Genomic DNA, 12,786 nt, shown 5'->3' on the forward strand with positions numbered 1-12,786 from the left:
TATCATTGCAACAGGAAAAGAATTTCAACAAAACATGGGGATTTTTTTTTAATTTTTTTTTTTTTAAATGAAAGTGCTATATACCCCGCAGGGATGACAAAGACTGTAGGAACCAGAGGAGAACAACAGCTCCAAATGCAGCAGCCCCTGGCAAGCAGTTACCACAGCAAGTGCCTGCTAACACACAGCACAGCCCAGTGCAAAGGAAGCCCAGCACGGATGGGGTATTTATACAAACCCCAGGGAGGGAACCTTCTGGAGAACCTTCCAAATGCTGCTGGATAAATATTTTGTTAGCCAAGCAAAACTAAACTGCATTTGTTGTCCCAGGGTCCTTTACCTGGTGTGCAGAGGCCAATACACACGCAGAGTCGAGGTATTTTCTATTTCTTGCATTTCTGCAGAGGTGGGTGCTGGGTGGTAATCCACAAAGCTAGCACCCCTGCCTGAAAACTCTTCGGAATATTTATACAGTTCAAAACACAGAAATACACACCCTTAATTATAATTATTGGTTAGTACCTTATCTTAATTTCTATTGGTTAGTACAGTCTCTTGCTTTCACTTAAAGTTACAAGGTCCTTTAATTAATGTGCACATGCTCCAGCACTGCAGGAGGGTAGTCCAACTCAGCCTCCAATAGAGTTGATGGTCACCATCTCCCACTGCCACCTTTATCTCTCCCTCAGTTACTGTTGACTTTACCCAGCAGCTGTCTGGTTTTCAGCTGATTTCAGAGCTTTCTGTTGTGGGATAGTCCTTATTACCAGCCTTCTGTTCTTCTTCAAGGGGGTGCAGAGAAGTGGGGTTGGTCTCGTCTCCCAAGTCACAGGAGATAGGACAAGGGGAAATGGCCTCAAGTTGCACCAGGGGAGGTTTAGATTGGATATTAGGAAACATTTCTTCACGGAAAGGGTTATCCAGCATTGGAATGGGCTGCCCAGGGAAGTGGTTGAGGCACCATCCCTGGAGGTGTTCAAAAGATGGGTTGACATGGTCCTCAAGAATATGGTTTAGTGATTTATTTTTTTTTTATTGCTTATTTCTTATTTATTTTTTTGTCAGAGATAGGTTGATGGTTGGACTAGATGATCTTTAAGGTCCCTTCCAACCTAGACGATTCTATGATTCTATAAGGGTATATTCATTAGCAAGGCACTTACAGTTTATACCAAGTGTCTGGTTTCACAAGGCCTTGTGACCTTTTCACAGCTCTCTATTCTTACCGAGTGAGAGATTCTACCTTCTAAATGATACTTTACCTTTTTTAAAAGTACATTCTACCTTCTTAAAGTACATCACATTCATCAAATGTTTTATGAAATATGCTGAAGTGTTCAGGCAGGTGAAGTGCTTAAATCAACTAACAATTCTTCACCTTAACAGGGTGGGGATTTTATGCTGAGGATGGAATCATTAATCAGGCTTTAAAGAGAACATGCCCACGCTGAGAGATATTTATTAGTTACACTATGTTTTCATTTAAAGTGTTAGAGGATATGAGTGACTGTAACTGAAATTAATTTTCTGTACATCTGACTGTCTCCCAGTGAGCAATTCATTCAAATTAGAACATCTTAGCTGGCCTTTAAAACAACATATTGCATTTCTAGGAGAAGAGGGAGGAGCAGTGCTGCAAACCATTCTTTGTCTGCTATATGGCTTCTTTAAATTTTTTTTTTTAAAAAAACTAACAGATTATTCCACTTTCTTAGCTGACGGCTTTGTAACCTGAAGGTCACACCTGCGACAATAAGTATTTCTCTGAGGCAAGAAAATGAAAGGAGTACCCAAAGCCAAGCTTGTTACCATGCATGATAAGTCTTTTTATTAAAAGAAGCTCTAGCCATAAAAATTCAGGAAACTGTTGGGTGGTTTACTTTGTTTGCTTGTTTTAAATTGCTTAATGCATATTCTTATAGAATGGTTAGAGTTGGAAGGGACCTTAAAGATCATCGGGTTCCAACCTCCCACTAGACCAAACCTCCTCAAAGCCCCATCCAGCCTGGTCTTGAACACTTCTAGGGATGGGGCATCCACAGCTTCGCTGGGCAACCTGTTCCAGTGCCTCACCACCCTCACAGTAAAGAGTTTCTTCCTAATATCTAATCTAAGCCTACCTTCTTTCAGTTTAAAACCATTACCCCTTGTCCTATTGCTACACTCCCTGATAAAGAGTCCCTCTCCATCTTTCCTGTAGGTCCCCTTCAGGTACCAGAAGGCTGCTGTAAGGTCTTGCTTTACACTGCTAGATACTTTCTTCATTCAGGATCGTACAAGGATTCTTTTTAAATTATTTTATTTCTGTATGAGAGTTTTAGATTGGACAAGAATTTACACAGCTTGCAGCTAGCTTTTGCTAACTGCACTTCAGAGCATATTGCAAAGTGCACTGCACACCATATAAACCTATTTTCCCTGAGGACATTAAAAAGGGTTTCCTCTAAACAACAATATTTGTCTCCTGTAAAAACAGGATCAACACCATGAAACATGAACTAGTGAAGAAAAAACAATTACTCTTAAGTCTCTAGAACACCACCAGAAAACAACAAAGAATCAAATTCTTGATTCATAGGCTTCTGCTCACACAAGATTTTGCTTCCAAAGCACAGGACCAAAAATGAATCAGTTTCCTACTATGAAAAGAAATTACCATGCCTTCAGCATTTTGCTATTAGTAAAATATCTCCACTCTATCTCCAATCAAAGGCAATACTTTTTCTAAAAAGCAATCCTCTTTAAAAATCATATAAAAATCAGTCTACAAAAAGGGAGATATCCTTAAATATTCAATCAAGTAATAAGCCTGGTAGATGGAAGATTAATTAAAATGACAGTACAGTCCCCCTATAAGACACACATACAGGATTTACAAATACACTTGTTATGTTGGAGTACCTAATCATAATCAGATTTGGTAATTTGCCGCATCGAAACAAAAAGGAAACATTTTTAGGATTGATCATTCAGTTCATGTCACTTTCATGGAGATTACTTTCTATTGATCAACATTTAAATAGTAGTTGAAAAGAGAAAGATGAGAAGAGGATAAAAAGTATCTTTACATGCTAAATACAGCATGAACCAATAAAAGCAAAATAAATTAGATCACCATAGCCAAATGAACCCTGTGCATGCGCTCACTGTAATGAAGATCATTATGAATGAAAGAGATGGTTCTTCATGTTTCAGTCATAACAAAAGCAGAATTTTTAAAACGAATTTAGAGTTTAATCTGCTCAAAATGAAGTTTGCCATGCAGCAATTAACATCTGTGTGAAGATGAACCATCGCTAGCTTTACAAAGACACAAATGCTGGTTTTGTTTGCTGAATAGTATTTTCATGTTTCCTACCTGTGGATTCCAACTGGGGTCCATTTTTTTCACTGTAGCAATATACTCCTGCATAGCTTGATGAGGGCTGATGTCTCCAAGGGCTTTCCAAGCCTCCCTAGGAGAGAGAGCAAAACATCAGCGAGCCACTCGGAGACCATACAATGTGTTTTTATAGTGTCATCAGTGTAACACAGTGAACAGATCCATCTAAACATATTCAGGGGGTGTAAAGCCATCTTTCATTCAGTTTGAAATAGTTGATTCTTCTGTGAAGCCATGAATGGCCACAGTCTGCTGTGAAAGGATCTTTCAGAGAATTGTGATCCAGGCTGGAACATCACTTTGTGTTCACAAAGTAAAGCTGTTTGTAAAGCTATAGCTTTTTTTTCCACAAAATTTCTGTTGTATGTGGGCTAATCCTGGGTAAATAAGGTAAATATAGGAGCCTGATATTTCACATCTGCATCAGGCATAGCAGCTAACATTTCCCTATTAGACAAAGGATTTTAAAGCCAGTTCAGTGGCATCCTCTAGGTCCAGAATCTGTCAACAGATACGACAAGATGCAACAAGAAGTAGAGCCAGAAGTTGCTGGGAATTACAAGGATTTCCTCTTACCATTTCTGCTTTCCCTCAAAATCAAAGAAGCTTGGCTTGGGAGTGTTACAGGTTCCAAATTTCACCTAAAGAAAAGAAATTTCCTTCTGTTAGAACAAAGCAAAGGGCAGGGACTTGCATAAGGAAATACTGAGTTCTGATGGTTTCAGGGCAATTTTGTTCTTGTGCCAGAGGAAAGGTTTTTGAGGGAAAGAACTGACATAACTCAACCTCCTTTTACCCTCGTTTTAGCTCTCTCACAGGTATAGGCACCTCTCCATCCCTGTGTTTTCTTTGCACGATGCAAGTGAAGCAATTTTGTTATGCAGCTCATTTCTTTTGCATGCATCACCTAACAGGGATAACCAGCAAGTGATTTCTCACTTAATGTTATGTTTATTACCCAGCCAAACGCCTCATCCTCCACCAGGATCAAGAAAAATTCTGTTGATTAGGGTTTCTACAGAGGCAATTATTCATTAAGGCTGAAATTCACCTGCTTCCGCACAAAGCTCGAGTAAACAGACTTTGCTTAATTATTTTCAAGGTCCTCTGGAAGGCAAGGGGACAAACTCAGAGCAAAGGAATGCCAAGCAGCTTCTGAATTTGCTCCGAGGCATCAGGCTGCATAGGAAGCACTGTGTGAGGAACAAGTCAAGACCTGAGGTGAACCAGTCTGTCAGAAGTTAAGCCAGAAATTAAACTGTGTGGGGAGAAATAACAAACACCACAAGGAAGCAAAGGAATGAGCCAGAACTGGTGGAGAGAAATACGGTAAAAAAAAAAAAGTATAGCCAGTGTAAAATGGACTTGGTGCCAGTGGGATTCAGGCAGTTTTCTACAGGGTGGTATACTGATGGGACAAAGTCCTTCCTCCTTCATAGGGGAGTCCACCAAGGGTGACACAGAGGACTGACAGAGCTACACCTGCCATGGGGTCCAAAGGCACAACTATGCTCCTGCAGTAAGGCCAACACTGACAATTGCCTCAAGAATCGAGCAATTAGCAGGCTGAGATTTGGGTAACACATGCTTTGTTGAAGCTGGCTCAGGAGAAGATGTAAGCAAATCTGGCTGTTATCAGTGCCCCTTTCTCATAGAAATTAAAGCTCTTTGTACACAGGTGTCACTGGTAAAATAAATCTAACCGAAATGAAAATATCATTGCAACAGGAAAAGAATTTCAACAAAACATGGGGATTTTTTTTTAATTTTTTTTTTTTTAAATGAAAGTGCTATATACCCCGCAGGGATGACAAAGACTGTAGGAACCAGAGGAGAACAACAGCTCCAAATGCAGCAGCCCCTGGCAAGCAGTTACCACAGCAAGTGCCTGCTAACACACAGCACAGCCCAGTGCAAAGGAAGCCCAGCATGGATGGGGTATTTATACAAACCCCAGGGAGGGAACCTTCTGGAGAACCTTCCAAATGCTGCTGGATAAATATTTTGTTAGCCAAGCAAAACTAAACTGCATTTGTTGTCCCAGGGTCCTTTACCTGGTGTGCAGAGGCCAATACACATGCAGAGTAGAGGTATTTTCTATTTATTGCATTCCTGCAGAGGTGAGTGCTGGGTGGTTATCCAAAGCTGGCACCCCTGTCTAAAACCTCTTCGGAATATTTATACAGTTCAAAACACCGCAGAGTCGAGGTATTTTCTATTTCTTGCATTTCTGCAGAGGTGGGTGCTGGGTGGTAATCCACAAAGCTAGCACCCCTGCCTGAAAACTCTTCGGAATATTTATACAGTTCAAAACACAGAAATACACACCCTTAATTATAATTATTGGTTAGTACCTTATCTTAATTTCTATTGGTTAGTACAGTCTCTTGCTTTCACTTAAAGTTACAAGGTCCTTTAATTAATGTGCACATGCTCCAGCACTGCAGGAGGGTAGTCCAACTCAGCCTCCAATAGAGTTGATGGTCACCATCTCCCACTGCCACCTTTATCTCTCCCTCAGTTACTGTTGACTTTACCCAGCAGCTGTCTGGTTTTCAGCTGATTTCAGAGCTTTCTGTTGTGGGATAGTCCTTATTACCAGCCTTCTGTTCTTCTTCAAGGGGGTGCAGAGAAGTGGGGGTTGGTCTCATCTCCCAAGTCACAGGAGATAGGACAAGGGGAAATGGCCTCAATTTGCACCAGGGGAGGTTTAGATTGGATATCAGGAGAGATTTCTTTAATGGAATAGGCTGCCCAGGGAAGTGGTTGAGGCACCATCCCTGGAGGGGTTCAAAAGATGGGTTGACATGGTCCTCAAGAATATGGTTTAGTGATTTATTTTTTTTTTATTGCTTATTTCTTATTTATTTTTTTGTCAGAGATAGGTTGATGGGTGGACTAGATGATCTTTAAGGTCCCTTCCAACCTAGACGATTCTATGATTCTATAAGGGTATATTCATTAGCAAGGCACTTACAGTTTATACCAAGTGTCTGGTTTCACAAGGCCTTGTGACCTTTTCACAGCTCTTTATTCTTACCGAGTGAGAGATTCTACCTTCTAAATGATACTTTACCTTTTTTAAAAAGTACATTCTACCTTCTTAAAGTACATCACATTCATCAAATGTTTTATGAAATATGCTGAAGTGTTCAGGCAGGTGAAGTGCTTAAATCAACTAACAATTCTTCACCTTAACAGGGTGGGGATTTTATGCTGAGGATGGAATCATTAATCAGGCTTTAAAGAGAACATGCCCACGCTGAGAGATATTTATTAGTTACACTATGTTTTCATTTAAAGTGTTAGAGGATATGAGTGACTGTAACTGAAATTAATTTTCTGTACATCTGACTGTCTCCCAGTGAGCAATTCATTCAAATTAGAACATCTTAGCTGGCCTTTAAAACAACATATTGCATTTCATGAAGAAATAGGAGAAGGGGCTACCAACAGCTAAGTCCTATAAATCAGTCACAATTTATGTTTCCTCCTGTGCTCCAGAGGTAGGCTGGACCAGTTGTTTTAAAAACCCAAACATGGAAATAAAATGCAAATTCATTGTCTGTATGGAAAATGCCCGCTTGGCAATTCTTTAGTTCAACATCTAACCTGCAAAAATTGGCCAAGTTGGATAAAAAAAAAAATCTCATCTGTTTTAATATTAATTTTCCACTGCCATCATCAAATCACAGCAGCAGTTTCTTCTCTTTAGATTTGGCATTCAAAGACCGTTCCAGCATCAGAAGACTGTTAGTAACATCGATAGTAATACAAATCAAGGAACAGTAGCTAAATTTCATCCATCAAGAGGGGAAAAAGTGCACTTGTGCCCTGCTTGCTATTTTAAGATATATTAAAAAGGCTTGCAATGGGTTTGTTGGAAAGAAGAAAATAAAGGTTTTGGCTTCCCTCTTTTTGCTGCAAGACTACATAATGCATCAGAAACCAACCAGGAATCCAACATTAGAGGAGACCTGAGCCCGAGAGCTGAGGAAGGGGAGTTTTAGCTAAATATACCAGTGCAAATTCATGACAAAGACCGGGGGGCAGAATTTTGTGAAGGGTTCTGCCCTCCTGCTACTTCCCCAGAGGGCCTCAAAAGCTGTTTTTCTCCATAACCAGCAGACAGACAAGAGCCCATATTAGTATTTCAAGTCAGAGTTTCTCATTCTGTGTCCACAAAATAATTACTGGTGGTCTCCAGGGGGCTGACTGGTCACTTGATGCTTAGATCTCCTCATTTACAGTTCATCAGCTGCACTACAAAAAGAGGAGAGCCAGAATGCATTAAATACTTTCCTAGTATTGCTTCTGCATGCAGAGTTGCCTGCAGACATTACACTCACGAATTGTACAAAGATGACCCAGGCAGCTCCAAATGGTAAGTGTCTGCAGACATCTCCATTTGCGGCCAAAATGGAAATTTAGAAACCCTGGATGAAGCCTTTGCCTGAGAGCTGAAGGTTGGAACGTTCAGGAGAGTGCTTGGACAGACAGATGCTCAGAAACGTGTTAGCACTGTGTACCATCCCCATACAATTTCAGCTGCTGGTCCAGACTGTGAGAAACCTTGATATTCTCCTTACTCATTACTCCACAACTGATTCCCACCCCCCTCTTCACCCGCAGTGACGGTGGGAAAAAACAGCTCTTTGCTAATTTTTCAATTAATAACATTTATACAGCAGGGAGTTCCAGCCAAATATTCTTACCTGATTGTAAATCTTGTAAGGTGAATCATATTTCCAGCCTCCCTAGGGAGTAGTAACAAGAACAGAACTCATCTCCGTGGACAGCAGGAATAAGCTCTAACTGTACACACGCCAGGTAAGCTGAATTTCTTTGGCAGGCAGGAATTCCTGCCTGTTCCTGCCCAAAGTTCTGCTCCATTAACCTGCCCCAACCCGTAGGGAAGCCTGTACTCAACTGACTGAAAGTGGGGCACAAGGAAGGACAAGCAATCATCAACCACAGATGGCAAAGGGTGGTAGCCTTGATGACCAAGGGGCTGTATGTCCCAGAAAAGAGTGACACTGGTAACACCAACTCAGCGCCATCACACCGCTCCGCACAACAGCAAGCTGTGGGCAGAAATGCTCACGTTCAGGGCAGATTTGTGGCATCATATTCTACAATATTTGAAAGACAACATGCAAAAATGGGATGATATTCTTGAGCCTACACTCAGATACAGCAAAAGCCCTGTTCTGCCTGTGCCACTGGGTTTCCAGCTCACTTGCACCTCTCATCATTTACTTCAGCACTGGCACATCCTCCTAGCAGGTAAGTTTTTTTTGGTCTGATCATTTCCACTAAATTCTGGATTCCCTCCCCTCTCACAACGATAAGCACTACATTGGTCTGCATTACCACACTTTCTGAATCTCAGTTTTTCACATCCCCAACATGACAGGGAAGTACTATCTTCAGTTCACCACTACGGACTCAGGCACAGACAAATAATTTGCCCAAAGCCACACAGAAAGCATGGGGAGAAAGAGAAAACCAGTCCCACTCCAGAGCCCTACCGACTAGTCTGTTCTTCCTCCTGTTCTGGGGCAGAGTCGTAAACTCAGCAACATCTTCTAAAAACCTCACTGGAGATGACAACTAAGCAATTCCCTTATTTTCAAGTCTCTGACACATAAACAAAATCAGAGAGAAGAGTAATAAAATCCTGAAATGGCCTCCAATAAAAGGTAATAAAGTTCCAGGAAAATGCCTATATACCCAAACAGTTTGAAATAAATAATATACAGTATTTTAACAGAGAGCTCAGCTGTTACTGTCACCTCTTTTATGATGGTGCTGTATCTTAAATCAAAGCCCTTAGTGACATAAAACACTAAACTGAGGAAAGACAAGGATGCCAAATCAAGGACAGTGGACAGATCTGAGTCAGCACCTTTTGTGCGCTAGCAATACTACTGTCCATGGGAGTAATATATTAGCAGCCCATTATGCATACTGATACAGCCGCTATAATTAAATAGAGAAAACTTGCATTAAGCACCCTCATTTTGATTTAAAGCACAAAACGCTGCAAAACTCAAAGTTAGCATAGCATAATCCTGCAGCAGCTCTGCTAGCAAACTCCTCACGTCTCCTCACTGCCAGCTCTACCCTCCCAGGCACCCTGTAACAGGGATGGCACCTTTCTGGACAGCACTGGGCAGCCAAAGCCACAGAAAACCAGGAGCTGAGCACAGCCTGAAACCAAGGAGCACAAAGGCACTTGCTGTTGCATCCTGCTTGCCCAGGGACAAGAGGGACAGAGCAGAAGAGGACAGAAGTGCCCTGTTCCCCTCAGCTGCAGGCAACTGGTAATCTGTGCTGACACAGTATTAATTATCAGCTTTTTCTGACTTGTATCAAAACTGTTGCGAAATAGTTTCTGATTTAAGTCATTTTTAACATTAAACACCTTATTAGTCTTACAGAGTTGATACTGGGAAACCCTCTGGAGCCAGTTGACAATGAGGAGCTGATAAGTAAGTAATGTCTTCCCATTTCCACCTTGGTCAGTTACAAAGCACTTTGCAACAGAGCAAAAAATAAAAAGTTATTTGCAACAAATCTCCTGAGAATACAGACCAAAAAAATTACAGAAGAGGAAAAACACCCTCTCTTTTCATTTCATACTAGGCATGGTCTTGCTATTCTTAAAAGTTCTCCTAGTATTTTTTTCTACCCTCCTTTTTCTTTAAAAGGAAATGAGAAACCTGGAGACCTGTTTAAGCACTAGAAAAAGCTGAAAACAAAACCTCATGTGACCAGCCTGCTTTTAATACAATTAATGGTCTGCAAACCACAGCCTAGGAACCATCAGCTTAGAGGATAATTAAATATTGCATGAAACAATGAAAGCACTTATATAAGCAGCAGTAGTAGGATAAGGGTATTCCATATGGGAGGAATATCATGGGAAAGATGTGCACACCCAATTTCAACTATTAATCCAAATGGGCGGGATTCAGTTTTCAAGTCAGGGCAGCATCTCTTGCCACACACCTGAGTCATATTTGTACTTTTATTCTTTAGTCTTCCAGGTGTAACAATAGTTACAACTTTTCTGTTTCTCCGGGTTAGGTGATTTATTACGGTCCTTTGTATCTTAATTGGTGCTTGCTTTGTTTGTTTTACCTAACTTTTCCCACAGGAACAAGCCAGAAAAAGTCACGCTGTGTGTTCTCACAGGATGCACCCTATAACTTGCTCAATGCACAGGGACTGAATGGGAAATGTGAATAGGAATGGGAAAAGGAGTCATGTTTAACGTTATACCTGGAACCAGTGAGTTTAGTTTTCCGGTCTGCTCTAAAGCTCTCCACAGACAGGCCTGCATGGGCATATCCTTCATGTGGTTGCCTCAAAACCCCAGAGATTTAATGACCACCTGATGTCTCCATCCCTGATGTCTCTAATGGGGAGGTGAGCACCAGCACTAGCTGCACGCCACAATCACCTTCTCTAACCTGCCCCAGCCGCCCAGCACACCCTGGCAAACATAGGTGAGACAGCCACAGTGACCAGTAGACACTCGGACAGGCCACCAACCCACTGGTGACCAGTCACAGAGGCCAAACTCTCCACACCAGCACCCGACTGGGATCCACCACGCAGTCCACCAGTCACTCAGGTCTCTGAGGCAGAGGTGACCAGGGCGATGGGGCTGTCTACGCTGAGAAGGCGAGGCACAACCATAGAATCATAGAATCATAGAATTTCCCAGGCCGGAAGGGACCTCCAAAGGTCATCTAGTCCGACCTCCCCGCAGTCAGCAGGGACACCCCCAACTAGACCAGGTTGCCCAGGGCCTCATCCAGCCTCTCCTTGAATATCTCCAGGGAAGGGGCCTCAACCACCTCCCTGGGCAACCTGTTCCAGTGCTCCACCACCCTCACAGTAAAGAACCCTCTCCTAATCTCCAGTCTAAATCTGTTCCCCTCCAGCTTGAAGCCATTTCCCCTCGTCCTGTCACTGCAGGCCTTTCTAAACAGGCTCTCCCCAGCCTTCCTGTAGGCTCCCTTCAGGTATTGGAAGGTTACTATTAGGTCTCCCCACAACCAGCGTGATGAATTTAGCACACCCCTGTCCCACCAGACTTCACCTCACCTCCACCACCAAAACCAAAGAGGCACAAAACTTGGTGCTGGACTAAAAGCTCCCCGCGCCGCCTTTCCCCACACCCACAACTTTCCCCACACCGCATCACCACCTTCCCTGCGGCCGCCCAGGCCCTGAGCCGGCGGCCCCGGGAGCCCCAGGCCCGGCCACTCGGTTACAGGACCGGCTCCCCTCCCGCTCCTTCACCCGGGCCCCAGGCCCCGCCCGCAGCCGCGGGGCGGCCGGTTCTCAGCCTGTGGGTCGGGCCGGGCCGCCCCGGTCCCGCCTCACCTGTTTGTAGCGGGCGTACAGGTAGAGCAGCTGCTCCTTGCTGGCAGCGGGCAGCAGCGCCGGCAGCCGCTCGGCCGCCTGCTCGAAGAGAGCGGCCAGGTCGCGGTCCGGCGACGCCGTCGTCCCCGTCTCCTCGGAGCCCGAGCTCCCCTCGCCGCCGCTCCCGGCCCCCGCTGCTGCTGCTGCCGCCGCCACCACCAGCGGGGGCGACGCCATGGCGGCCCGCCGCCCGCCCAGGTCCGTCACCACGCCGGTTCCCCCCTCACGCCTCGGTACGTGCGGCCACGCTGCCCGGCGGGAAACAGCGTGCCGCGCCCGAGGGTTCCGGTCTTTATAGCTCCCCACCCCCGGCTCTGCTGATGGCGATTAAAGAGTGAGCAGTGAGGTGGATTGAGTCCTGGCTGTGTGACACAACTCAGAGGGTTGTCATTAATGGAGCAGGGTCTCTGTAACCAGCGGTGTCCCCCAGGGGTCAACACTCAGCCCAGTCCTGTTCAACATACTCATCAATGACCTGGACGAGGGGACAGAGTGGATCCTCAGCGAGCTCACTGATGATACCAAACTGGGAGGGATGGTCAACACTCCAGAGGGCTGTGCCGCCATCCAGTGTGACCTGGACAAGCTGGATAGCTGGGCAGAGAAGAACCTCATGAGGTTCAACAAGGTCCTGCACCCGGGGAGGGAGAACCTCAAGCACCAATATAGGTTAGGGGTGGATCTTCTGGAAAGCACTACTGAGGAGAAGGATCTGGGAGTCCTAGTGGATAGTAAACTTTCCATGAGCCAGCAACGTGCCCGTGTCACCAAGAGGGCCAATGGAATCCTGGGCTGCATAGGGAAGAGTGTGGCCAGAAGGTTGAGGGAGGTCATTCTCCCCCTGTGCTCTGCACCGGTGAGGCCACAACTGGAATACTGTATCCAGTTCTGGGCTCCCCAGTTCAAGAGGGACAGGGAACTACTGGGAAAAGTCCAACGTAGAGCAACGGAGATGATTAAGGGAT

At 44.3% G+C, this 12,786-nt stretch overlaps 1 protein-coding gene across 1 annotated transcript; it reads right to left on the reverse strand.

Moving 5' to 3' along the window:
* Positions 1-3,268: 3,268 nt before the first annotated feature.
* LOC106888824 (acyl-CoA-binding domain-containing protein 6-like) lies at positions 3,269-12,020 on the reverse strand. Its single transcript, XM_014943329.1, has 3 exons — positions 11,783-12,020; positions 3,959-4,023; positions 3,269-3,455 (listed from the first exon to the last, which is right to left on the reverse strand). Exons 1-3 carry the CDS (start codon positions 11,996-11,998, stop codon positions 3,269-3,271), a joined length of 468 nt encoding a protein of 155 aa, XP_014798815.1. The 5' UTR covers positions 11,999-12,020.
* Positions 12,021-12,786: the final 766 nt, after the last annotated feature.

Source organism: Calidris pugnax, unplaced genomic scaffold (genome assembly GCF_001431845.1).
Source record: "Calidris pugnax isolate Ruff unplaced genomic scaffold, ASM143184v1 scaffold63, whole genome shotgun sequence".
NCBI classification, from domain to species: domain Eukaryota; kingdom Metazoa; phylum Chordata; class Aves; order Charadriiformes; family Scolopacidae; genus Calidris; species Calidris pugnax.

Coding starts and splice junctions, on each gene's coding strand:
- LOC106888824 (XM_014943329.1), bottom strand. CDS start 11,998: ATGGCGTCGCCCCCGCTGGTGGTGGCGGCGGCAGCAGCAGCAGCGGGG. Junction 4,024..11,782: donor TGTACGCCCGCTACAAACAG/GTGAGGCGGGAC, acceptor TCTTTTCTTTAG/GTGAAATTTGGAACCTGTAA. Junction 3,456..3,958: donor TTTGAGGGAAAGCAGAAATG/GTAAGAGGAAAT, acceptor TCTCTCTCCTAG/GGAGGCTTGGAAAGCCCTTG.